General features: G+C 43.7%; 5 protein-coding genes across 10 annotated transcripts in view; 1 reads left to right on the top strand and 4 right to left on the bottom strand.

Moving 5' to 3' along the window:
- Nucleotides 1-13,664, bottom strand: part of PXK (PX domain containing serine/threonine kinase like) — a 38,291-nt gene extending 24,627 nt beyond the window's left edge. For all 6 annotated transcript variants that reach the window (XM_061354241.1, XM_061354242.1, XM_061354243.1 and 3 more), the window contains exons 1-3: nucleotides 13,412-13,664; nucleotides 1,324-1,374; nucleotides 623-670 (exon numbers count right to left, since the gene is read on the bottom strand). In XM_061354241.1, the coding sequence (XP_061210225.1) occupies nucleotides 623-670; nucleotides 1,324-1,374; nucleotides 13,412-13,513 (201 nt within the window). In that variant the 5' untranslated portion in view covers nucleotides 13,514-13,664. The remainder of the gene's footprint in view (nucleotides 1-622; nucleotides 671-1,323; nucleotides 1,375-13,411) is intronic.
- FAM107A (family with sequence similarity 107 member A) overlaps nucleotides 1-26,551 on the top strand; it is a 320,254-nt gene that overhangs the window by 88,526 nt on the left and 205,177 nt on the right. The window lies entirely within an intron of this gene.
- On the bottom strand, nucleotides 15,398-15,955 carry HTD2 (hydroxyacyl-thioester dehydratase type 2). The gene has a single exon (XM_061354266.1). It carries the CDS (start codon nucleotides 15,953-15,955, stop codon nucleotides 15,440-15,442), a length of 516 nt encoding a protein of 171 aa, XP_061210250.1. The 3' UTR covers nucleotides 15,398-15,439.
- Nucleotides 15,809-18,479, bottom strand: RPP14 (ribonuclease P/MRP subunit p14). Its single transcript, XM_061354271.1, has 5 exons — nucleotides 18,333-18,479; nucleotides 18,161-18,245; nucleotides 17,489-17,565; nucleotides 16,820-16,898; nucleotides 15,809-16,055 (listed from the first exon to the last, which is right to left on the bottom strand). Exons 1-5 carry the CDS (start codon nucleotides 18,422-18,424, stop codon nucleotides 15,999-16,001), a joined length of 390 nt encoding a protein of 129 aa, XP_061210255.1. The 5' UTR covers nucleotides 18,425-18,479; the 3' UTR covers nucleotides 15,809-15,998.
- The window catches only part of PRKAR2A (protein kinase cAMP-dependent type II regulatory subunit alpha), a 62,077-nt gene continuing 56,150 nt past the window's right edge, over nucleotides 20,625-26,551 (bottom strand). Inside the window, exons 9-11 of the mRNA XM_061354217.1 lie at nucleotides 26,139-26,204; nucleotides 25,327-25,465; nucleotides 20,625-24,865 (exon numbers count right to left, since the gene is read on the bottom strand). Coding sequence (XP_061210201.1) covers nucleotides 24,732-24,865; nucleotides 25,327-25,465; nucleotides 26,139-26,204 — 339 coding nt within the window. The 3' untranslated portion in view covers nucleotides 20,625-24,731. The remainder of the gene's footprint in view (nucleotides 24,866-25,326; nucleotides 25,466-26,138; nucleotides 26,205-26,551) is intronic.

Here is a 26,551-nt window from a genome sequence, read left to right as displayed (position 1 = left end):
AGGACCTTAAGTTCATCAAGTTCCAACCCCCCTGCCATGGGCAGGGACACCTCACTCTAAACCATATTACCCAAGGGCTCGTCCAACCTGGCCTTGAACACTGCCAGGGACGGAGCATTCACAACCTCCTTGGGCAACCCATTCCAGTGCCTCACCACCCTAGCAGGAAAGAATTTCCTCCTTATATCCAATCTAAACTTCCCCCATTTAAGTTTTAACCCCTTACCCCTTGTCCTATCACTACAGTCCCTAATGAAGAGTCCATCCCCAGCATCCCTATAGGCCCCCTTCAGATACTGGAAGGCTGCTATGAGGTCTCCACGCAGCCTTCTCTTCTCCAGGCTGAACAGCCCCAACTTTCCCAGCCGATCTTCATATGGGAGGTGCTCCAGTCCCCTGATCATTCTCGTGGCCCTCCTCTGGACTTGTTCCAACAGTTCCATGTCCTTTTTATGTTGAGGACACCAGAACTGCACACAGTACTCCAGGTGAGGTCTCACAAGAGCAGAATAAAGGGACAGGATCACCTCCTTCGACCTGCTGGTCACGCTCCTTTTGATGCAGCCTTCTAAGCTATCCTTCTAATGACATTTTATATTTATATATCAAGGATGAAAGTTACCTGCAAGCTATTATTAAGCAAGTCAAAGTCACTGTATCGCCTCACGATCTGTAAAGTCAGAAAGACAAAAGTTCAGGAAATGTTATTATTTCTGCCATTAGCATTTTACTCTTCAAAAATCCCATTACAGAAAAGTAATCCCTATTTATACTCATCTTCTTTAAATCATTTGTACAAATTCATAACTGCTGGATTAATGTCATGTTGCCAGAGAACAAAGAAGAGGTCTAATCACATCCTGACCAGAATGAAAATGCATTTTTAAACATTATCTTAAAACAGATTAAAGAAAATATTTGTGAGCCAAGTTTTCTGCAAACAAAGCGTTTTCATCATATGAGTTGCAAGAAGTTTTCACTGTCATCTTCACCAGTTGGTCACATACCAACAAGGTCTGTGATTTTAGCAGTAAGAAAGGCAAACTGGCATTTGAGATTTAAAAATGATGGTTGTAACACACAGTAGCAATCCACAAACATTTTTCCTGGAATATTCACAACAGCAGCAGAAACAGCCTTCTGTAGCTGGCAGCAATACTGGTTTTCTCTTAGTTTTTGACCAAAAGTATTTAAGCACTTCATATTCCCAATTCCAAACCAACAATTCCCTCTCCAGCTCAAAGTTAAAAAGCAACAAAGACAATTTTCAAACTCTTCCTAAAAAGGCATCCTTGTTCCATGAAGCACAGTTTAGGAAATTACCTGCCAGCTGTTTTCTGCTGAAATTCCTCTCTGAACACGGATGATGTATTCCTAATAAAAGAAAAAAGTTATTAGAAATGAGAACTATAAAGCTTAAGAAAGCTCTTAGGTACCTCTCCAAATATGAGCACTATCAAACTAGGAAACATTCAGAAACAGAACATTCAGATAGAGGTTTTAAGCTGGGTTTCCTCAGACCCATCACCAGTAGTTGTCTCCCTCCGCCCCCCAGAGCAGAAGACAAAGAGAGGTTCAAGAGCCTGTAGATCAATGAAGCATCTGAACAGTTTAATTTAGTTAATAAAAAAGATACTTAGAACATACCACACATCTCTACCAACAACAGCTGAAGTACTCACTCCACCTTCAGGTGAAGAACTCTCCTCACCTTCAACATCTAACAAGTACCCCTCAGGAATTACTGCCACCATCATAACAGAATGAATGCCAGTAAATGCCCACAACTGCTCAATTTCTGATTGTTTTTGTCCAAGAAAGGTTACCACAAAAGCTCTGGAGTATGCTTGAGTTACTAGAATGTATCCGTTTCTGATTATAACAATTCTTCATTTATAGGGCATGCTTAATGTTAATTATTTATACATTAACTATGCAGATATATTTAAATCTCATTGAACCACTTTTACATTTGAATTTGAATTAATAATTCTCCTGCCACAATTACATTCATAAAGCACAATTCTTTTCATTCTCTTCATTTCAATCTCCACTGTACCTTTCATAGACTAATACCTGGTCAATACAGCAACATCACTATTTGAGATTTATCTGAGTATCTCAAGAATAGATGTCAAGTATTTTGTACAGCTCTCAGACAGACTTCAAGGAAGCTGTGATTTTGTCTAGACGTGCTCTGTTTAAGTTTGAAAACAGCTCTAAAAACACTTTTTACATTTCAAAGATCATAAACAAGGCAAGTTCTTTTCCCAGAAAGCCTACAATGTCCATGTTACATATTGTTTAATTAGCAAGGGAATAAAACTAATCTGGGCTAAATGTAGTAACAGATACTTCCTTTACCATTTGCACACACAAGGCTCTATAAATGCAGCTCTTTTTAAAGTCTTATTACACAGATAATCCCATGGCCATATCGTTTACATTGAAAAACATGCAAATGGAGAGTTAAAAGGTAAAGTGCCTGAGAAAATGCAACTCCCAACATTGAAGTGAGCTGGAGAGTGCCCAGAGTGAGAAGAGGGGAAGAAGGCGTGAAAAGAACCTGTGCTTCTAGTAGCAGTCTGATGTTGCAGAAGAGGCTCATATCCCCATGATTTTTAATCATATTCATATTCTTTGTTGTTCTTGAGTGCAGGGATGGGACCCACCACCAGTGCTCAAACCACTAAATCCTCCCAGACTCCTCCCCAAACACGCTCAGCGGCTCTGCATACCTACAGCTACAAGATCACAGTGAAGACTGGAAACTCTAAACCAACCACCAATTCAAGCTACGGCTCACATGGTACATGTGAAAAGCTCTTTGCACTTGTGCCAGGCAACATGTTGAGTACCCACTCAGTGCAGCAAGCATCACATGATAAAACATTTGTTATTCAGCCCAGTTGACTTCACTCACCCTGGCACAAACTTTCTATTGTATTTTATCTGAAAGGCTGAATGATTTGTTAATGTCAAATGCCACCTCATCTTGTTGAACTGCTAACAACAGGAGTCTTGCACAAAAAGGACAGATCAGAGCATTATATACATTTTTTTCAGACATTAAAATTAATGCTTCATTCCAAATTATTATGAACAGCCAATAATGACATAACGAATACACAAAGGCATTTCCAGCACCTTAGAGTTGTAGAATCATAGTGGTTTGGGTTGGAAAAGACTTTAAAGATCATCTAGTTCCAAACCCCTGCCATGGGCAGGTTTCACTGGACCAGGCTGCTGAAAACTTTGAGTATATATATATGTAAATAAAATTTGTCCATTCTGTAACAATAACTCTACCTGGCATGTACCTGCATACCAGTTAGATAGTTCAATCAACTATTTGATCCATGAGGAATTATAAACTCAACTTCACAGTTAAAAATCCACTACAGATATTAATTAATAACTTCTTTCTTGTACTGTGAAGCATCTTCTGATTTTGGAAGCTGCCTTCAGAACCACACAGAACCAATTCTCTTTCAAATGAACTGAAATTAAAAGCTTGTACACCGAAAAACATAAAAATACCCCTGGATGCAAAGAAAGTGGGGCACATCACAAAATCCCTTCATAGAATTAAATTCCTATTTAATGTTTACTACCATGAAAAGCAAGTAGTGTAAATCAAGAATTAGAACTATTCCAGACAAGAGGCAAAGGCAACACTTATCAGAGAGCACTACCTTGTGTGTTCAACCGTAACTAATCCAGAATTTATTTACCGAAGTTTCCTTCCAATGCACAAAGCTGCTCAGGCAAAAACCTATTCCCGTTTTTTAAATTGATTTCAAATATCTTTTATTATCGACAGACGTCAAATACCTGTAACAATTTTGAACCATCTAGAACAAATTCAAGACTCATAAGTATGAAACCAAAAGTGGTTTTAAACTCTTTATATCACAGAATCATAGAATAGTTTGCGTTGGAAGGAATACCCAAAGGTCCTAGCAGGTTAGTTGCAAATGATGGAAATCCAAGATATCACAAACCAAAATACGTATCTATTACACTGGAATTAAAGCATCTGTTTGCAGAAAGTCAGCCTGGCAGCACCCTCCATATTCCCTTCTCTCCCCCATTTGAAATTATAATTAAGGTCTTTTCCTGCAAAACAAGAAGCCCAAGTCTTCATAAATAGTAACAAAAATCCACAGAGCTGATTGCAAATGCAACCAGTGGAAAAACTGAGCGACAGAAACCAATTAAAGGGACACCTGGAAACTCAGATTCACCACTAATATGGCTTTTTCTGTTTTGTGATCGCTGCTGCATTTTGGGAAGTAGGAAGAGGCTACTCCACACACAGCCAAAAAATTGCAGCAACTGCTTATACAGCAAGTCTCAAAGGAACATTGGCTGTTTCTCTGAAAAACCACGTCAGTGATGATTCACCATGTTTAGTCATTCATCTTTTCCATGCTTTTCTAAGAAGTAGATTATTGCTCGATCCCTGGTAGCATTTGTTCTTTATGCAGCGAATAACCTTTTCTATTGCACCCCGAGAGAATGCTTTTCGGTGGGCAGAACACACAAATTCATTAGACAACAATCAAAGCATCTTATTGCATACAATCACTCTGATTGATAATGACAGTTGTCTCTTCTGGAGAGCCTCATGATAACCAACTTGGGGCCCAGAGCTCATTCTCATGGTAAAAATGCCCCACAGATTTGGTTCACAACTATTGTTTTCCACACATACTCAAGCATTTGCTCATCCAGTTCTACTTTGGCACCCTAAAGCACTAATTGAGCTCCTGCTCTAAGTCATGGGGTTTACAACCTGAAAGAAGAGAGAGCATCACTCTTCAGACATGGTTGTTAGCTCTGTTTGTATGGAAAAGGTAAGTTCCCCCCAACACTCTCTCCACCTGCACTGACTATAACAAATAGCCACCCCGGCACTACCTTCTCAATAGAACTTCTGTTGTATTGGTTTTCTGGGGTTTTTTTCCTCCCAAAAATTGATAATGAGATTGAAAGTCAAAGACTAGCTATAGCAGAAAAGCCATAATAAGAAATACAACACCATTGCCAATATCTGCCATAGCTGCACATAATCAACAGATCACAATGTGCTCAGTTTTAGTGAGAAGTTGATACTTCCTATTGCCTCCACACAGCAACCAGCTTGTCTTGTGATTATAATTAGCACTGCTGATATATGCTTCCCATAGGACCAAAGAAGAGCTTTCAGCTCCTCAAGGAAAAAGCCTAAATGCACAAAAGCTTTTATTACTCTGCCAAATTCTGTTTTGCTTAGGGGAAAAAAATATCTGAATTACAATGATTTTCTTCTGAGACAGCCTGATTTGATAGTGGTACAGAGCCTGTGCCCATGGGAAATAAATGCAAGTATAAAGAAAACCGATAGGCACACTCAGAATCAGCTCTGATTAGCTGCATCATCTAACTCAGGAAAATATAGAATCATAGAATAGTTAGGGTTGGAAAGGACCTTAAGACCATCTAGTTCCAAACCCCTTCCATGGGCAGGGACACCTCACTCTAAACCATATCACCCAAGGCTTTGTCCAACCTGGCCTTGAACACCGCCAGGGATGAAGCATTCACAACTTCCCTGGGCAACCCATTCCAGTGCCTCACCACCCTCACAGTAAAGAATTTCTTCCTTATATCCAATCTAAACTTCCCCCGTTTAAGTTTTAACCCATTACCCCTTGTCTTATCACTATAGTCCCTAACAGATAGCCCCTCCTCAGCACTCTATAGGCCCCCTTCAGATATTGGAAGGCTGCTATGAGGTCTCCACGCAGCCTTCTCTTCTCCAGGCTGAACAGCCCCAATTTTCTCAGCCGATCTTCATACGGGAGGTGCTCCAGTCCCCTGATCATCCTCGTGGCCTCCTCTGGACTTGTTCCAACAGTTCCATGTCCTTTTTATGTTGAGGACACCAGAACTGCACACAATACTCCAGGTGAGGTCTCACAAGAGCAGAGTAGAGGGACAGGATCACCTCCTTCGACCTGCTGGTCACGCTCCTTTTGATGCAGCCCAGGATACGGTTGGCTTTCTGGGCTACAAGCGCACACTGAAGCCGGCTCATGTTCATTTTCTCATCGACCAGCACCCCCAAGTCCTTCTCCGCAGGGCTGCTCTGAATCTCTTCTCTGCCCAGCCTGTAGCTGTGCTTGGGATTGCTCCGACCCAGGTGTAGGACCTTGCACTTGGCATAGTTAAACTTCATAAGGTTGGCATCAGCCCTGAGGGACACCACTCGTTACTGATCTCCAGCTGGACATTGAGCCATTGACCACAACTCTTTGTGTGCAGCCATCCAGCCAGTTCTTTACCCACTGTGTGGTCCATCCATCAAATTGATGTCTCTCCAATTTAGAGACAAGGATGTCACACAGGACAGTGTCGAATGCTTTGCACAAATCCAGGTAGATCACATCAACTGCTCTACCCCTGTCCATCCATTCTGTAGCCCCATCATAGAAGGCCACCAAATTGGTCAGGCAGGATTTCCCCTTAGTGAAGCCATGCTGGCTGTCACCAAGCACCTTGTTGTTTTTCATGTGCCTTAGCATGCCTTCCAGGAGAATCTGCTTCAAGATTTTGCCAGGCACAGAGGTGAGACTGACTGGTCTGTAGTTCCCTGGGTCACCCATTTTCCCCTTCTTGAAAATGGGGGTTGTATTTCCCTTCTTTCACTCTTCAGGGAACTTCATTTGACTCCCATGATCTTTCAAATATGATGGCCAGTAGCTTAGCAACTTCATTTGCCAGCTCCTTCAGGACCTGCGGATGGATTTCATCAGGTCCCATGGACTTGTGCACATTTAGATTTTTAAGATGGTCTCGAACCAGATCCTCTCCTACAGTGGGCCCAAGGTCTTCATCCTCACAGTCGCTGCATCTGCCTTCCAAGACTTGGGTGGTGTGGTCAGAGCATTTGCCAGTGAAGACCGAGGCAAAGAAGTCATTAAGAACCTCAGCCTTCTCCAAATCCAGGGTAGCCAGTTCTTCTGATGGCTTCTGGAGAGGGCCCACATTGTCCCTAATCTGCCTTTTATTTGCAATGCAAATATATAATATAATGGAAAAGGCTTCAGAAGTGGCTACCAGGGTTCACTCCTGCTGACAACTTTAGAGATCAACAGCCCGGCTCAGTGAGGTCTAGGTTAGCTACACTAATGCAGAAATTCTCATGGCATCTTTCACTCCTACATGAATGGCTCAAAATCTTTCCTATGCTCAGTTTACCAAACAACTTCAAAGGAGCCCCAACAGCTGCTAGTTGGTAAAGAAAGGTCTCAGCTTGCAGGAGAGAGCAACCTTCTGCTATTGATTTAGTCCACAGACAGCAAACTCATTTGCAGCAACTACATAGGAACCACCAACCAGACAGGCCATAAAAGTATCCCCAAGAAAAGCCCGTCTAGACTCCCACACAGGTCAGGTTTGTACATCCACTGCTCTTCCTATCAAAACTGCCAAGCCAGATCCTGCCACAACCTTGACATTCCAGTAGCAGTTCAATATTCATTTCTAAAGATGCCAAGCAAAGCAGTTTTACCTATGGGAGCATTTCCTTGTTGTTCCAATTAGTCAGGAAAGCAGAGTAGGGAAAGCTGCACTGTCATTTCCTAAAATCTTTTTCCTACCACTACAGAGGCTGCAGAGAGCCTCTGAAAAACTGTTTTCCAAATATCCCCATGGGTCGGTAACAGCCACGCTGCATTTTCCAGCCCTTTGCCAGTAAGAGTTTCACAATCACTGACTGGGATTAACGTTATCCTGAATTTACCCATTTTCATGCAGAGCCAACATTTAGCTGCTTATTTTACCCCAAGATTAGTCCCTGGTATTCTAGCACTTGTGAAAACATCAGCACCAGCAGCTCAGAGCTGCTCAGATAATTTTGTTAACATTCCTAGGTGAAAGTTGCCCAACAAAGCATGTCCAAATGTTTAACAATTGCTGTTTATCATCTTTCCTAGTTTTGAAACAGAAAGCAAATGGGAAAGAAAGGCTTTTGCAGTGGTAAAATAGGAAAGAACAAGTGGTGAATTTAGAGATTGATATAATAAAACATAGGGAGTCTTGCCAATATTGGGTAATACATTCTGTTTTCCTTAGAAAATAGTCTCTAAATTTCTGGCTCAAGATAGTCCGTCTGTTTTTCCACAGATTTCTGCTGTACAACTGTTTAATCCAACAGGCTCGAAAAGCCAGCTATTATAAAAGATCCAGGTCACCTTCAGGTCACATTAACAAAAAGTTTGAAAGGGCTTTATTTTATAAGCTTTAAAGAGAGGAAAGCCTAATTAAGCATGAATACAATCCCTGCTTAAGTAAACCGGATTGGAACCATTTCTAGTAAGAAGCTCTTTTAAATGTTTATTTAGAAAATCTACCATGTGAAAAGTAGCAGCGAAATAAGGAAAGCTGCTCAAACCCAGGGATCTCTGTGCTACAGGGCACAGTAGTTACTGGCTGCCATTAAGCCCATCTGAGGTATGAGCAGCCACAGAAGTGTTTACCTATGTTTTCAACAATACACATGTTTGTCTGGGGACATTACAGGGTTCCACACACACTGTAGGAATGAGTAAGCCATTCAGTAAGTGAAAGTTATGAAACAGGACAACTGCAGAGAAAAATAGGACACACACTTGCATGTAATGAACTTACTGAATGAGAAAAGCTCTGGAGAGACACAACAGAAATCACAGATTCTCAGCAGCCTGCGCCACCACGGCCTTCACCAGGAGAGCAAAACATTCAGTATTCTTCAGGAAATAGTCAGTAGCCAACAAAAACATTCTAATTGCACTGCAATGGATTTACTAAGATATGATACTAATACTTTGACTGCAATCTTTGCGGGAGCTACAAATGCAATATTAATTTAGTAGGCTCGCTAGTGGAAGCCGTAAGATTAGGCTATCTAAAATTAGGTGTGATGAAACATCTTTTTTGAGCTCAAGCCGGAGGGAGGTGGTCAAACTTGCTAAGTCCAGTGAAAGGACTGCATTTCCAAAACCTCAAACAAGTGAACTCAAATAGTTCCCTGTTCTAAATCCACCTCTAAAAGTAACTTTAGGATTTCCACCCCCCCAAAGGGAAGGGAACTTTGCAGAGATTTAATTCCTTATGAAGCAGATGTGCAAAGACCTTTACAAGCTTTTAAAATAAACCCCACAGTTCTAGAAACACGTGGCTCCGGTTTTGTATCACAGAACAGTAGAGGAAAAATATAAATGCTTTTTTGACATTTTTCTAATCTAAAAGCTGTGAGTGTCAACATTCATCATTGGAAAAGGAAAACCCTGAAAGTACGTTATAAGAGGGATTTATTTCAGCTGTTCATTTCCAAATGCCTTTAAGACAACAATGTACTGCAGCAAAATTGGCTGTTTCACTGCTTCAGTCTCAACATGAAATGAGTGAAAAAGGAAAATCACTTCAGGAAAGAATTAAGGAATTAAGAATTAAGGAACGTTCAGAAGTATATAATAACTTGTTAGTGGTTTTACTGCTCTAAACTGCTCTAAAGCTCGTATGTACAGATGTGCAGTTCTCATTAAAGAATGTGTCTAGATTATTGGGATAGAAAATAGCATCCTATTTTAAGGCTTAGAAAGAAAGCCACTTAAAAATAGCAAATACAAAACATAGCAACACGAAGCCAGTTCAATAGCCAAAATATATTAAAGCTTTAGTGCTGAAAATGCCTCTGCTGTCAGAGCACATTTGGTCTTAAGAGGAGACATCTTGAAATGGCTTAATATATTGGATGTAACTCCACTCCTGTTGAGTTCAAGGAATGCAATGGCAACAAACCAACTTCACTTGGTTGGTATACACACCTAAGAAGAGCACTGAACTGTGCCTGTGAAAGGTGCCCAACACACTCCCGTAGTTATAGTTACTCCTGGAATTTATATTTACTCTCTCTTCTCATGCAGTGCTAGTGATTGAAGCATATAGCAGGAGACAAAATGAAGCTGACAGGGTTTGCTCATGTAATTTAAAATCTATTAAGTGGGGTACCACTGGAATATGCCTGCAATACAGATTTATTTGGCTTTCAGAATGAAAAGGACTCCATAAACACCACACTATAGAATTATTTGTATGTAAGTGCACATATCAACAGAACTCAGGTTGCTTGGAACACACTTAACAGGGGAAACAACTACTGCAAAAAAGAAAAGGCACCATTTTCATCTTCAGTTATCACTGGAAATAAATAAACAAAAAAACCATAAGCCAACAATTTGTTGCAGCACAAAAGAATGGAGATGATGCACCATCCAAGGTGTAAGAAAGAAATTCTAAGCTCCTTGACTCAAAAGAAACATAAAGAGCTTGTGAAAATGCTATCAGAAAATGCTGCATTTGATTCTCAACAATTAAAAACTACATTTACTGGGGGGTTGACATGATCTTACTAAGCAAAAAATGCAAGCCCTCAAAGTACACTGTAAACAGCAGCTTTGTCCTGTCTTAGGTTTCTGGAGATTTCAGGTAAGTACAGAGGAGCATCTGGGTTTTGGTTTCAGTTCTGGTTTTTTAGCTGTACCTTCATCCTCAGGAAACAGAAACTCGGCCTCTGCCAAGTACAGCCCTTGACTCAATGCTATGAAGTTTACACTTACTCAAGCTGATGTATTAAATTTAAATGAACAGAAGTTGCTTAGAACAATAGACAAGCAAACTATTCATCTGACACAACCTTTAGTCTTTTGTGTGGTATTTCACCGTGTCTACAGAGCTTTTCCTGAAATTCTTCACCTTTTCCTTAGCTGGTTATTCAGAAGACTGGCTATTTCCAGCACCCACAGAAAGTTTACATTATTACTAGTTCAGTTGCCATGTCAAACCTGCACCTAACCTTGGCCTAAATAATATTTATATGAGTGCTTCTATAAGCAATGTTCTACAGGAAAAGAAACTACAAGTTTAAAAGCAATTCTTGCCACACTAAACAGCATTATAAAATCTTTATACATACTGCTGACAAAAGAATAGATAATTTATTCATGGAAGCCTTTGAATTTCAGCTTTAGAACAAGTCTGGCATGTGAAGACCTAGTTCTCCAAACATTAGTTTGGGATGAAGAATTGTACAGATCTGTATCTTTTGAAGGTACCTCTTTGAGGCAGGATGCAGAACAAACCCCAAAAGCATTCAGTTAATGACAAAATGCTTCCTTACATCTATATATAATGAAGTAAAACACATTAATGCCCCACAAAAGCACTTTGACCCTTACTTCTTAGAGAGGCTTCATTTACCCTCCTCTTCAAACACAAGGATCTGTTTGTGTGGCTTATTTAACCCAGGAAAGTTCAAACAAGGGACAGCATCACCCACCAATAAAGAAATTATTCAGATGTCAGGGACATAAGATGAAGTGTCCAAAGCAAAATAGTCAGCTTACATCAAGTAAGAATCTCAGTCTGTTAATGGCTTCCTGTATTTTGTTATCCCACACTGCCTCTATATAAACCATCTGTGCTACACACTTCAAGCCATCTTTCAACTATCAACAGGGCTTCTGCAGTAAAACAAACAATTACTAATAGATGTATCTTAGAGACAGATTTGAAATCAAAAGGCGCAGTGCTCCAGCATTCTGATATTAACAAAAGATCAGAACAGATCAGTAGAAAGTCTTTCCTGAACATCTGTTAATAAGAGAATACAGAGATGAAAGGTGGGAGGGGAAGCAACATTTGCTATCACACTCACCCAGATAAGCAACACACACACAGTCTGGACTGAAAAACTACTTCCAAGTGTTCATTCTAAAAGAATTTTGTGCCCTTTTTTTTTCCTTAAACCAAAATCATGCAAAACAGAAGGAAGAGCACAAAAAGCTATTGTCATTTGCACTGGCAAAAAAACCCCCCAACAAAGTAATAAGGCATGATGGAAACAAGCTAACAATGAAACTACGATCTGGACAGCTAACTGGGGAGTGTTTGAAGCTACACAGCTTCTCACAGGGCTTGCACATGTACCCCTCAGCTCCTGATACAGGTAAAAAGTATCAGGCTTGCCAGAAAATAAACCTCATGAGTTCTATGTGTTAGAGGACCTGCAAGGACAGCCAGAGCCTGCTTGATTCACAAGATCCTCCAGTCAATTTCTCACGCATAACTTCTGTTCAGAGGAAGGCTGGAACATTAGTTAACATGAGTGCCTCACACAAAAAACACCTCTTAAGTGAGGATTACGTACAGGAAGAGTATTTAATAAGACAGTTTACAGATGAGCTGTATATCCTGTGGTGAATCTGCAATTATTGTCATTCAGGTTAAGAGTATTCACCAGATGGAAGGAACCAGGAAGAGATATAAACAACGCAGGAATGGGAGCTGTGTGAGGGGCAGAACACCCTCTCTCCATTTCAAGCATGCTTCCTGCTCTCGCACCTGCTGCTTAAGTACCTCCGGCCAGCTTTAGCCCAGCATCTCCACTGTCAGCTAAAGCAGGAATCAGAAGTGACAGCCAGTTCTCTCTCTGATTCACAGCAGTGCTTGGTCATGCCATAAGGAAACCTATTTTTTTAAGTAAGAAATAACTACAAACAGAAGATGATTAAATTCGGACTGTTCCTGCATGCTGGAACACTGAGCAACTCTTTATGTAGGCAGTGTGCGTGCAAGACATCCCAGAAGATTAATCTCTGACATAAAAGTCACCCAGGGCTTGTTCTATGGAGTGTCATCACTCTCTACAACAAAGGCAGAGGGGCTGTACCCTGTTGCGTCTCTGCAGCTTTATAGCCCCCACCGCAGTCACACCGCAGGACCCAATGGCAAACGTAGCCCGTTCAAACCTAACTTCATCACAGCTACCGAAACCAGCAACCGGAGCCCATTTCTGCCCCTAACACTCAAACAGACCCCGAGGTAAAGCAGCGATTACAATTCGTGCAAGTACAAGGCCTCCTTCGGAGCGGGACAGCCCGGAGCCTACTGCCTGCGTCCCGACGTGCCGGGACCAGCACCCAGAGCCCCGGCAGGCTGCGGAGGCACAAGCCGCTTCACGGAGAGGAGGAGCCCGACAAGCCCCAGCCCGCGGCAGGGGACCAGGCAACGGCGGCACCGCCACGTCCGAGGCCGGGGCTCTCCGGGGGTGAGACCCCAGAGGGCGGGTCTCACCACTAGCCCCACACCCGCTGTCCCGGGATCAAGCGCACCCCCCTCCGCAGCTGCCCCAGGCCCTACTCGCGTTCCCCTCGGCCTCACTCCTGCCGCAGGCTCCCGCCCAGCCCCAATCCCCCCGCGCCCCGGGACCCCCTTCCCCGCGTCCCCCGGTACCCGTTACCTCACCTCTCCCTCCCACCATCCGCGGTACAGGCCTCTCCCGCCACCCCCCCGCCGAGCCCTGCGGCCCGGCCTGCCCGCTCACCGTGTGGGAGTGCAAGCTCTGGCTCGCCTCGATCTGCGCTGTCAGTGGCACCGTGTCGTCCAGCAGCACCTTACCGGCCGGCGGCTTCTCCATGAAGGCCATAGCGCGGAGAGAGGAACGGGAGCCCGGCGCCGCCAACCTGCTTCCCGGGGCAGCTCCCGGCGCGGCCGCCGCTGTCAACACGGCAGCGCCGAGACAACGCCGCCGGGCCTTAGCGCCGACCGGCCGGCTTCCCACCAGCGGCCGCCAGGGGGCGCCGCGCCAGCCCCGTGCGCTGCAGCTCCCGCCCCATCTCGGGGCGGGCGGCGGCGGGACGGGAACGGAGGGTTCCCGGGATGGATATGGGAAACGAAGCCGGAGCACCGGCGGAGCGCGGGTGACTACCCCGGGACTACCCCCAAGTCGCCCGTACGCGGAGCTCTATGCAGCACCAGCTTCAGCCCGAGGTGGGGTAGCGCCAAGGCACTGCTGGTCCTCACAAACCGGAAAGAGCTGCTTTGTACCTTTTAGGGCTCATTTGTAGCTAAAACCTTAAAAAAAATAAAATATCCAGTATCTTCCACTTAATGTGTAGATTTTAGGGTTTGAGGGGGTTTTCTTGCAAAGAGAGTGAAATTTTGTTTCACAACCTAACTGCCATCACAGCAGTTAGAAACTGCCACTTCAGTACTACTTGGCAGACGGGAACCTGCTGTCTGTTGAACATTTGTTTCTTGTCCTCTCACCCTCCTTGTAAAGCAAGGAGGTCAGATATTGACACGATTTGCTCTGTTAACAGGCACTGACGTGACAGCTTACCATCTGGAGAACACGGGAGGAAAGGCGTACACCTGCTAAAAATCACTGCAAAAGCTGGTGATCAGGCAGCTACTGGCAGCAGAAGGCAACAGGAAGTGAAAGCTCCAACAGACAGGAGGTAAGGAAAGCTCTCACCAAGCACTGTTTCTGTGTTGCTTTGAAAGTAAAGGGCACAATGAAGTCAAAGATCAGACTGTGAGGGTGCTGGCACACGCTGTCCGGCAAAGCTGTGGCTGTTCCATCCTTGGCAGTGTACAAGGCCAGGTTGGATGGGGCTTGGAGCAACCTGCTCTAGTGTAAGGTGTCCCTGTCCATGGCAGGGGTTGGAAATGGATGAGCTTTAAGATCCTTTCAACCCAAACAATTCTGTTTCTATGACCCCTCTTTCTGATCAGTGTGATTAAATAGCAGGGGTTCATCCTTGCACTGCAGTTGCATTTACAAACAAGACATCAACACCCAGGCAGTGTAACTGTTTCACCAGTAGCTTCTATCACAGTTTGAGGACAAACTCTTTTTCCTCAAACTCTGAGGCTATCTGCAGTCAACAAAAGTTACAAATGCATTTTGCTGGCAGAGATAGGGGGGGGAGCATCTGTTTTGCCAGAAAATTATGAGCCACCAATTGAAGGCAGCTTGTACTTTTACTCCTGGTGGTCCTAAAAAAAGTTTCTTAGTGTACAATAATCTTATGTTGATACTAAGATAATTTAACCCAGATCATTTACAAATGAATTTACCCAAAGCCTGCTTTACCAGCAACCCAGGTAAAGGGGAATACATGTACACGCAGTTAGTACCCCCTCTTCTGTTCTGCTTGTTAAACCCCACAGCACCATCCCCTCCCTCCAGTGCTGGTTAGCAACACAACTTCATACAGAGGGAACAAGATTTAACTGATCTAGTGTGGACCAAAAAAGAACAGCCTCAGCCTGAACCCTGCCACTCCATACTCTCCACAGCAACAGCTTGTTTAAACATGCCACTTCTGTCACAGCACATGCTTAGTTCCAGTGGCTTCATCTTGGCAGTGGTCAGGGGAAAAATGAAAAGCTCTAGGTTTAATGCAAAATCTTAATCTATCTCTATGAAGAGTCACTTTGGGCACTGCCTTTGAAACACTCTGAAGGGGTTTTGTTGCAAATTTACCTGATCAGGTGATATCATATAAAAAGACAAGATTCAAAATCAAGCATACATTTCTGGCCTTTATAGGAAAGTACCACAGGATCAGGAGCTCTGACGGTCTGGCACCATGACTTTCACCATCCCTTCCATAACAGTCTTTGCGCTGTCTTTGACTTTACACGACACCGAAATGTGAGCAATAGAACCCTTCAGGTGTTGCACTTCCGCTGCAGCTACAACCTCCTCACCAAGATGCAAGGGAGCTGGAAATCGGATCTCCTGAGAAAGAAGTATACATCCTTGACCCGGCATTTTAGTACCCAGAACCGCAGAAATAAGTCCATTGACCAAAATTCCATGTATAACAATTCTCCCAAACCTAGACTTCTTTGCAAAATCTTCATTTAAATGCAAGGGATTTGTGTCACCTGTTAAATGAGAAAATGTAGTAACATCATCCTGGGTAAAAGCTTTGGTAAGTTCAGCTCTGTCTCCAACTTTTATGTGTAAACTCTGAAGTACGGGATGTCCAAGCAGTGAGTTGATAAACGTGAGCTTTGTCCAGTCTTTTTGTGGGAAACCCCCTCCAAAAATTCCACACCTGAAGAGCTGCAGCATCTCAAGCAGCTTCTGCTTCGTAGGACCAGACCAACAACCGTGTTCAGTCCAAGACTAGTTCTCTACTGTTGCCAGCTAATGCAAGAAGAAATGGAGATGTCTAGTTTGAGAGAAAGAAAACAAACAAATAAGCAAGAAACAAACTTAAAAGCATTGAAGAAAAATCACTCAAAGTTTAAAATACTTAGATTTCACTTTTATATCAAATATTGAAAGCTTAGAGCTATGGCCCAGCAGATTTTGTTAAGCCATAGCTTCAGAGACAATTCTTGGAAATCACTTTATTAAGGAGCATCCTCTAGAAAAACTAAGCTCTGGCAGTGCATGTTCCACATGCATTTTTAAACAAGGTCAGTTGACAGTGACTATTAAAAAGCAAAGAAATGGGGTAGGGAATATCAAAGATTGGACCAAGATATGGGCCAAGAACAAAATCTTTCCAGAAATTCTTTTCTTGCAGGTGTATTAATGAGATCAGGACTCATCACTGGAATGAAGCCATAAAGTAATGAGACACCCATTACGGTCACATTTTACAAGGTTCATGATGAGAATTGCTCAAGCACAACCCCACACACCTGCACTGAAACACATTTCAATCCCAAACCAAGATGTTTTTGCATCCAGGGCATCTTTGTATGATAAGGCAGCAAGCACAGCTATGGCTCAGCCACTCAGCCAGGCCTGGAGCAAGAACTGACATTTGTGGGAGACAAGGCCAGGTTGGACGGGGCTTGGAGTAACCTGCTCTAGTGGAAGGTGTCCCTGCCCGTGGCAGGGGGTTGGAGCTGGATAAGTTTTAAGGACCCTTCCAACACAAACCAGTCTGTGATTAAATGACATCCAGTCTGCACAGGGCTTTACCTGCAGCACTCGAAAAGCACACCTCCTGTTCTGGTAGAAGCCCAGCAACGTCAGAGCACTCCACAGCTTGACAAGGCCACTCAAAAAACAAAGTATATTAACAAAATTTGGTTTTATCAGCTTTCCTGGGGCATAAACATCTTAAATAAAAAACATGTTACATACAGAGCAACGAAACCTTTAACAGAGTGTAACAGCAGGTATTTCACCACTCAGTTCCAGCAGCAACAGCATGCCCTAAAGGGTTAGTGCAGTGACAACTTCTTGTCCCTGACATAGATACTTACTGTAATCTTCTCAAGGTCACTTTACTGCTCCTGTTCTTGTTCTAGCTACGCATTTAAGCTCCTTCTTCCCCTAAATCACTTAGAATTGTCTTCACCATTTACATACAGTAACCATTCTCATCTTTACTACAGTAAGAGATTTAAAGCCACATGTTTCAATGGTGCTTGGTTTCTGTAAGACCATTCTGTTTTAAAGCAGGAGCAATGTACTGATGTATGTAGGTGACCAAATCTTGGTGATTTTTTTACTTCTTTTCCGCATGCTGTATGCAGACATTTGCAAGTCAGGCTTAATTCTTCACAGGGCATTCTTAACTAAAGAGTTTTCCTACAAAAAGTACTTTCACGGCAGTATCTGAAGTGTAAGCCTACTGCACCTTACCTGCTAACAACTCTTAGTATGGCAGACAAAGTTTTTTCCTCGTATGTCAAGACATCAACAGGTAAAGCTGCTCCGACCTATGAAAAAAAAGTTATTAAATATAACCTTAAATACCATCCTATGCTCTTGTAGTGGTGGTTTATAAGCAACTGATTTCACTCCCAGCACATACGGCAGAAGTTGTAGTTACATTCACATCTCGCGTGAGTGTTTAAGCAAGGACACCACTAGATTTGATGCAGCACCCTTCCCCTCTAAGCACTTCGCATAAAGCCACTTTTAGTTCCAAATTACAGCTGGAAAACAAAGGACCCAGAGATGGCAGGAGTTATTTAAAGTCGCTCGGTAATACGCAGGGCAAGACCGGTTCTGCAGACAGCGAAGAAACCATTACTTTCCCACAGCTTTCCTTTCAAACCCTCACTACAGCAAAAGCATCGATAACCCAAGGTCTAAAAATCAGGTATGCCGGAGTCCCTTCACTACAGACACAAAACCAACGTGTACAACCCCGGCTGCATCCGCAGCAAGCTACAAGGCGGTCTGGAGGCACGATAACAGGTTACCAGCGGCAAACCGAGGCCCCTTACCCCGCCTCCTCAGCACCCGTCCTCAGCCAGGAGGGCGCTCTCGGGCGCCAGAAGCCCGGCGCCCCGCTCGGTCCGCGCTCACCTCCCCGTGCAGCTCCCTCAGCGCCGACACCACCAGCTGCTTGAACTGCGCCACGTTCGGCCGGGCCCCGCCGTCCGGCAGCTCCCTGCGGGCAGCAGAGCAGAACAAAGGGGCGAGATGAGAGGGGGGTATGGGTCGGGGGATCCCCCCGGACCGGAGGGGTGGCACTCACAGCCGCACTCGCAGATAGTGGTGCTCCCCCGCACTCCGCAGCACTCTCCGCTCAAAGGTGGCGGCTGCGACCGCGGACTCCGATAGCGCCATCCCGCCCCTCCCGCTCCCGCCCAAGCCAATGGCGGCGCGCCCGCCTCACCGAACCTTGTACGGCGGCCCCGAGAGGTCAACCCTCGCGTTGCCATAGGGACCGGGCGGTGCTCCGCGTCCCATCTCCGGGGCACCGCGGCGGCTGATGGGGAAAGGCTTAGCCGAGAGCGCCGGACTGAAAGCACCGAGCCTCCTCGCGGAGGAAGCGGCCGGTTCCCGGTTGTACCAGAGAGGAGAACGGCCGCTGGATACTGCCCCGGTGGGCGCGGGGCGGCAATGGGGAAGGGCCCAGGCAAGACCCGTGCCCGGAGCCCAAAGCACAGTGTGTAGCCAACCCGAGCTCGGCCTCTCAGATGGAGGCAGGCAACAAGCCGCCTCTGAGGCTGAAATGAATCCCTGAGGTGTGGGAACAGATGGTATTTCCGAGTGCGACAGGGTGGCTTTCAGCTGCAGAACGGCAAATACTGGGCACTCCACAGTAAACGTGCTGTTGGAGAGGGGCTCGCAGAGACTCTCCATCTATCACTTCTGGTGTTGGTCCTGCTGCAGTTCCTGGCAGTGTTGTCTAGCAGAGTAATGGGTCACGGGCACTGGGGTTTCTTAGGCTCTAGTCTGCAGTACACACAACTGAAACAGATTTGAAACGTGCACAGAAGTAGCTTGGCAGCATCTTTGCACCTCACTGGTCAACACCACCTCGTTGAGATAAAATAACACAACTTGAGTACATTGTCACTGATCTGGATTGGTGAAATACATCCTTTGGAGAGAAATGGCAGGAAGAAGCATCTTTGCTCTGCCACAATGATGAAACGTCACAAAATCTTAATTTTTGTACAAAAATGTTGATCCAGGAATGAATACTGACCCCAGCAGAGTAACACAGCAGCAGCCTAACACCCCTCTGACATGACCGATACCATTCACCTTTGCCAATCAAGCTGCTCAGAGGAACTTAAGAGTTCAAGATGTTTTCTCTGGATCTGGCGCTTTCTGTTTGGACCTGGGGTTTTCTCTCTGCCCCACAGGCTGTCCCTGTCCCAGGACATCTGCCTGCATGTCATACTGTAAAGGGGACCTCTCCCTCTACTATGGGCACTATCTGCTTTCACCTTCCTACTGCTGATGTGGCACAAAGCCTGGAGACTATTTGTGTCAGCTAAAGACCTCAGTGAGTTTAAGGAGGTATTAAGAAAATCAGCAACAGATCTCAGCAAAGGCACCCCAAGAGGTTCTCTGATCTACCCCTGCCCCAGACACATACTGTGAGCATTCGGCAGAGCTCATTTACAACTTTGAAATAAATAAAATGAAATATAATAGTAGTGGTGGAAGATTTCACTTCCCCCCCCCCCCCCCCCGCAGTCTATTCTAGCTCTCTTCCAGACAGCTCTTTTTAATGCTTAACGGCTTCCCTGCTGTTGCTCATTGCTGTATTAACAGGCCTGTCCTAATCAATATAGGATCATTCCTCCTCCTGGATTGTTTTCATATTCCCTGCCCTTCTCCTACCACCCCCCACCCCTCCCCCCAGTTGTCCTTTACATAGAAAAAAAAAAAATCCCAGTTTTTCCTTATCCCTCTGCAAAATGAAGCATATCCCAGCAGAGGCTTTGGCATCACAATGCATCTGAACCACCCTCCCAGACTAATTTACAAACCATACAGAAAATACTGCAAGCTTAGAAATAAAGCTTCAGCAAAAGCAAATATTGAGCATTTGAACAGGCAATTTCACATGTACCAAAGTAATTTTCCTTTCAAATAGTTAGTTCAGTTAAAAAAAAAAAAAAGGCAGCTTGGCACATAAAATTCAGTAGCCCTTAGTGCAGGCCAGTAAGAGACCTGGATATTGTTTCTCCTGGGAGCAGAGAACCAGTTAGCCAAGTGCTCAAACAACAAATGAGTTCTACGATAATTTGGCAGACATATAGAGCAGCCAGTTTTATTTGGAGCAATAATAGCTACAGAAACTGGGATTATTTTTAAGGTATTAGTAAAACTGTATCTCAAAGCAGCACAAGTTGGTGGTCGGGTCATGGATAAATCTCTTGGTTACTGCAACAGGGCAAGTGCTGTTCTCCATAAGGCTCTGATAACACAAGCAACTTGGGCACCCCAAGTAAATCCAGTTAGCTGCTGGGAAGTCCGCTCTGGATGTAAGCACTGAGGGTTGTGTCAATAAAGAGCACACACAGGATTGTACAGGAAGGCTGGACACAACATGTCAGGTTTTTATTAACTAAAAGTGAAGCTGAAACCCAGAGCGGTTTGTTAAAACCATATGTATATATGGCAGATGTATTTCTTTCAATAGTGCAAGAACCATCCTTTGAGAATCAAGTACAAAATGTAAAATGAATTAAAATGAGGGTCCCTCAATAAATGAAATTAAAAAACCCACTTAACTCTAAAGAACAGACCAACTTTAAGAACTGTCTTACTAAATTCTCCCAAGTGAAAGACCTTTAAAAGCACTTGGAGCCTTGAGGTAGCAATTTTATGCAGAATGTAATTCCCCTCCTGCCCCAGAGCAGAGGAAAATTAGTAGCACATTATTAGCTCCAGCCAGCTGAGTGTTCTCCTATGAGGTTACCGACTCCCTCTTGCATCTTGAAAGGGAAGTGTAGTGCTGCAGGCCGTCAGCAGGAAATCCACGAGGAAGGCCTCTTAAAATAAAATATATGGTCTGAAAGAAGTGGAAATAACCAGCAATAACCGTAACAACAGAAATTACCTGTAGTGAAAAAAAAAACCAACAACCCAAAGTGTTTGTATTTTGGCAAGATGAGGTTACAAACACATCAAGAACAAGAGTCTGCTTTCAGCAACGGAAAAGAAAGCACAGAAGTGACATTCAAAGGGGTTTCAGGTTTTGCCCTCTGTGCAAATTGCACTTTGTTTTTAAAGTTTTGTCTGAAAGTTTCAAGGTTTGCACTTTTGCCCTTTTTTGTTCATTTACAGTGTGAAACCTGTGCTGGGACACAGAAATACTACGTCACGGGGTCTGACCACTGAAAGCTCCTCTCACTGACTTCACAACAATCACAAGCAGGGAATCACAAACAAGAGACTCTTTGTCCTGCAAGTCTCAAAGATACTTTCCTCTTTGCCCACTTTGCGGCTGAGTTATTTTATTCAAAACAAGATTTCTCTCTCTGCCAATTTCAGAGCCTCCACAGCAGATTTACACTGAGTGGTAACACCACCACACTTGAGCTCTTTCTCTGTGACAACTCTGATAACAGTCAGTGAAAAGGAGTGAGCTGAGGTGCAGCAATGTGGACAGATCCTCACACGCAGGCACCTTGCTTCACTCCCTGGTCATGGTATCACCACTCACAAGCTTTCCAACTTTGCCCATTGCTGATTCTCTAACCCAATACTTGGCAAAGTTGAGTATCTTACTACAAGCTTCTCTTGCTATCTTCATGCTCCAAAATTGTAAAGAGGCTGGTTAAACCAGACCAAACTCAATGGGCACATTGCAAATTAACAGCTTTTAAGGAACCTCCTTACAGGCTTGTTCTCTTTCAGCTCAAGGTAAGGCTGCCTCTCTACATCTCACAATGATGTCACACAGATCCTGGATGTGGGATGGCATTGCTCAGGATGTCTCTGCTTCAGGGAGTTGAGGGAAAGGTAAAGCTTCAAAAAGCTTGCTCTCACTTACATGCAATCCCAATCTTTGATTTGACATTCTCGTCCTTTCCTCTGACTTCTAGAAGCCCCCAAATTGAAGTAGTTATAAATGCTCCATCCTGGCAGTGTTCAAAGCCAGGCTGGACAGTCTTGGCAACATGGTCTGCTGTCAGGCATTCCTGCCCATGACAGGGGGGTTGGAACTGGATGATCTTAAGGTCCTTTCCAACCCTAACTATTCTATTATTCTACGAAATCCTCCCTGCCAGGCAGAATTACCTTAAGAATCTAACACCAGCCTTGCCTGAATTTTTGGTTAAGCTTCAGAACAACTGCCACCATTTGCATCTGCTAAGGTTTACAATCTTGTCCTGTAGAGAACCAAAGGCTGGAAGAAGCAGAATCCATCCACAAGTCAGCCCAACCCACCAGGCTCCTCTGGGCAAAGGAGAGGATGTTCTGCCTGGGAGCAACAAGGCTGGCTGTGATCAGTAACAGCAAGTTCTCTTTAGTTCAAATGACAGCAGAGGTAGCACAGACACTGGTCTGAAGATCAGATTGTGTCTGGTTCACTGGACAGTCACAAGCTAGCCTCAGACTTGGAGCCCAAAGTATCCTAAAGTTTTACCTGTTATCAATGCAAGGACCTGATGAGTGGGGGCTTTTATAGTTTTTTGTTGGGCTCATTGGTTTGTTTGGGGGGGGCTGATTCATTTTGGTTTGTTTTATTCTTTAATTCTGTAATCAAAAGAATGATTCTGTCTTTGGTGCTAAACCTTGGAAGCATGAATGAGAAGTACCTGCTGTTTCTTTGGCTGTCATTTGTAACAAAAATACAGCCCAGCAAAGCAAGGGAAATTCACTGTTCTAAAACACATGCAGTTAGAACAGCCACTAGACATCACAACCAGGACTTTAATAACATGGAAACACCTAGTTCAGTGGTGTCCATTACAAATCATTTGCATTATATAAAAATATGACTCCAATTACAGTAACTGGACAACAGCCATTCAAACTTATCAAGTTTCCATCTTACTCATATTGCAGGAACTGGGAGGACCTCATCCATTTAGGAAAAGAAACTGTCCAGAAATCAACTTAAGAGTTGCAGCTAAGCATCTCATGCCTTAAAGAAATGTCCACTGTGGTAACTAGAAGCAGGAATTCTACATTAGCATCATTCTGTTCTTGCTGACGTGGCCATGAAAAAAAAAGAACAGATTCTGTTATACTAGCATCCACAATTAAAAGTTTATAACCCCATAAAACACCAGGAAGTTTTGCATGAGCTGCAGAAGAATGCAAATTCAAAGGGTCACTAAATTTATTACCTACAAATTAAATGTCTTAATATAAATATTCTGTTTGTACACCATAAAAACATCCTTCTTATGGTCTGATCCTTATTTAGATAATACTCTGGTAAAATCTCAGCAGGATGCCAATTTAAGGTCATTAAAGCTATAGAAATAGAATCTACCTAATAAATTCTGCAAATTTAACAGGGCAACATTAGATCAATAGATCAACATTAGCTTAGTTATCACCTAAACCAAAAAGACTCCTCAAACACACCGTGTGGTTAGCAAAGACATTGGCTTCACAAAGTCAAAGGCTGCCAACCATTTAGCAAATCAACATGGTATTTGGAAGCATCCAAGTGTCTAATGAGTCAGAATACTGTGAAATGTTGGGGGGGGGGGAGGGGGGAGCTCCTGTAAACAAGTACAGAAGTTGTCTTCATTTAAATTACAAAACATTCACCTCCTTAAAAAGCTTTAAAACTGACCCAGTCAACAACAGTGCCCTGGGAAATTTAGCAGTATAAAGGATCTCTGTAAGCGCCAGAAGGTAATGTATTGTGATCTCACCACAATAAAATGTTCTCAGTGTCAGGAACAAAGAGCAAACTGGGGGAGATGACAATTATGATACCTTCAGGCCATTTGATCTGAACCACTGCACTTTTTTGGGCAGCACAGAGTAAAACATTTTCCTTTGCTGCTCAGAGAACACTTCAAATCTAGTAATGCTTCATCTTCTGCATTTTGTTGCTAAGCAGACTCTCTCATGTCCCCAGCTTGGTTAACAGAGCTCTAGCACCTGCTGCTTTCATTTCAGCAGGTGAAGGAAAACTTCAGTGCCACCTTATTAATTGGCTCCCTTGATATTTTAACTTCAAACCCAGATGCTACAATTAAAAGCAAATTTGACATTGTGTAAGGAAAGCATCAGAAGAAGGTATTAAGCCCATAAAAGGCTTGTATTCCACTGGTTGCCTCTGCAGAACAGGCAACCTCCCACTAGAGTCTGATCTGAAAATTCATCCCAACAGTAACATCAGAAGGAAGGAGGCTTCTTTATCTTGCACACTTTGGGTTTCATATCAGGCACTTGAACTGCTGGACAGATGCCATTCTGAACCAAGTGAACATAGGGTTACAATGATCTTTAATCTAGGTTTAATGATGAAGTATCAGCAGCAAGGTGGAGGCAGGGAGTGAGCAATCCATCTGTGCTGAGACTTGCTGATGGTTTCTAAAATGCCCAAGAAGACAGCAGCAGGAACCGTTTCCATAGTGTCCGTTTTTCTTGCGAGTTGTGTTGCTGATAGGAGGCTTTTCTGTGTCTTGAACTAAGAAGGCATTGAGGTACCCTGTGCCTAAATCCCTGGATCCCTCAGGTCCATACTAGAGCCAAACATTGCCACCAGTTGCTCCTCATAATGTGTTATATTCCTCTTCATAATGTCCATGCAGGGTCCAAGCAACCTCTCAAATGCTTGCACATCCATGACTGCAAAGGAACAGAGGTGAAAACAAGATCATTCGCCAAACTGAGAACACAAACCTCCAGTACAACCCATCCGGGTTTGAGGCTTCAGTAGAAGCCACAGAAACAGAAATCATATTTCTGATTTCCCTCCATACTGTTATTTGGAGAACCAAGATTCGTGAAGATTCATCCTGATCTCAAGGATAAACACAGGAGGCAAATACACACATTGGCATTAAAAGATCACCTGAAAGCTGTGACAAACGAGCTGTAGGCAAGAACCTGAGCACAGCCCACACCAGCAGAAAAAAACAGAATGTGCTGGAAGGAAGCAGCAGTGCTGCTCAGTCTTGCTCTTAGCTGCTCATGTCTGACCACCAGTTACCAAGAGGCTAAGTTTTAGAACAGCTGCTTACTCAGGCATGATCCATAAAACAAGCAAATACCAGGAAAAGATAACTAGAAACACAACATCTGCTTACCTAAACATTTGACCTCCCCAACAGCATAGGCAGAGGCTGCTCTGGGTTTGTTGGTAACAAGTGCAAGCTCTCCAAAATATTGCCCTCTCTGACACCGGGCAATCTCCACTTCTTGGTTCACTTCTGTACTCGTCACAGTCTGTCAAACAGTACATTTGGGTTATTTGCACACAGCTGTGTCTTTGAACAAGGCTGCAGTTAATTCCAGATATCTGACAGATGTGCAACAGCTCACTGGCTTAGGGCTTTTAAACTACCAATTCCCAAGTCACACTCTACTGGTACCACCTTAACAGCACGTTCAGTTAGAAGTTTGAAGAGAGAAGTGTATGCCCACCCACAAATGTTAAGATTGGCAGGTATTTACTGTCAGAGCTTTGGGAACTGCTGTTACTTTGACCTAACATAGGTTTTATCATGCACAACATGTTGTTCCCTAAGGCTGCTTCAGCCTGTACAGAGCTCCTTTCAAATGCCAACATTTAGTATGTCGCTAGAGATTAACAGTCCCCAGACTTTGTAAGTTGCAGTTTTCTGCTATCCTAGAAGGAGTTTCAAATCCACCCCTAAGGCCAAGGAGAGTGTATCAGGTTAGTTTATAGCGAAGCAGATACAAGCACAAGACTTTCAAACTTCAGTAAAGTGACTTCTGGCCTTTTCAAAACAGGTATGGGGACTTATATACAGCCTACATCACATGGGTGATGATGAGAAATAAAATCTTATAATAAGTCAGGGTAGGCTTTTTCATACCACTTACATTAATCAAATCAGGGACTGACCTAAAACCAAATCACCCCGTTTGAACTCACCTTGCTTTTAATCAAGATTTTTACTTCACCAGTTTCTACAATGTAAAAACAATCTGCTTTATCACCCTGAAAGAGGAACAGGTACAACAAATTACTTTTTCGTTTAAAGGTATGTATAGATGGTGTTAAAGCATTCACTCTGAACTAGGCCTTGTGCAGAAATCTTCCAGAATTGACAAACACTCAAATTCTTAACATTAAAAGGTACCTGGTTAGGTAATATACCAGAGGAACACACAGGGGAAGGAGCTGTTAGTGCATATCATTCAGTGAGAGGGGAGGCTTCAGAGAGACAGAGGCTAGATAAGGAACTCATGCAGGGATGGGAGCAGCTCAGCAAAAACAACTCTGAAACAATGCGAGGAGAGAGATAAACGTGACATTAAGTCAAGCAGGCAAGGAGACTATGAATG

This window comes from Neopsephotus bourkii, unplaced genomic scaffold (assembly GCF_033783945.1).
Source record: "Neopsephotus bourkii isolate Nb327-2 ecotype Australia unplaced genomic scaffold, CSIRO-AGI_Nbou_v1 NB_719, whole genome shotgun sequence".
NCBI lineage: Eukaryota > Metazoa > Chordata > Aves > Psittaciformes > Psittacidae > Neopsephotus > Neopsephotus bourkii.
Note: the sequence above shows the minus strand (reverse complement) of the source record. Positions and strands in the feature narration are given on the sequence as shown.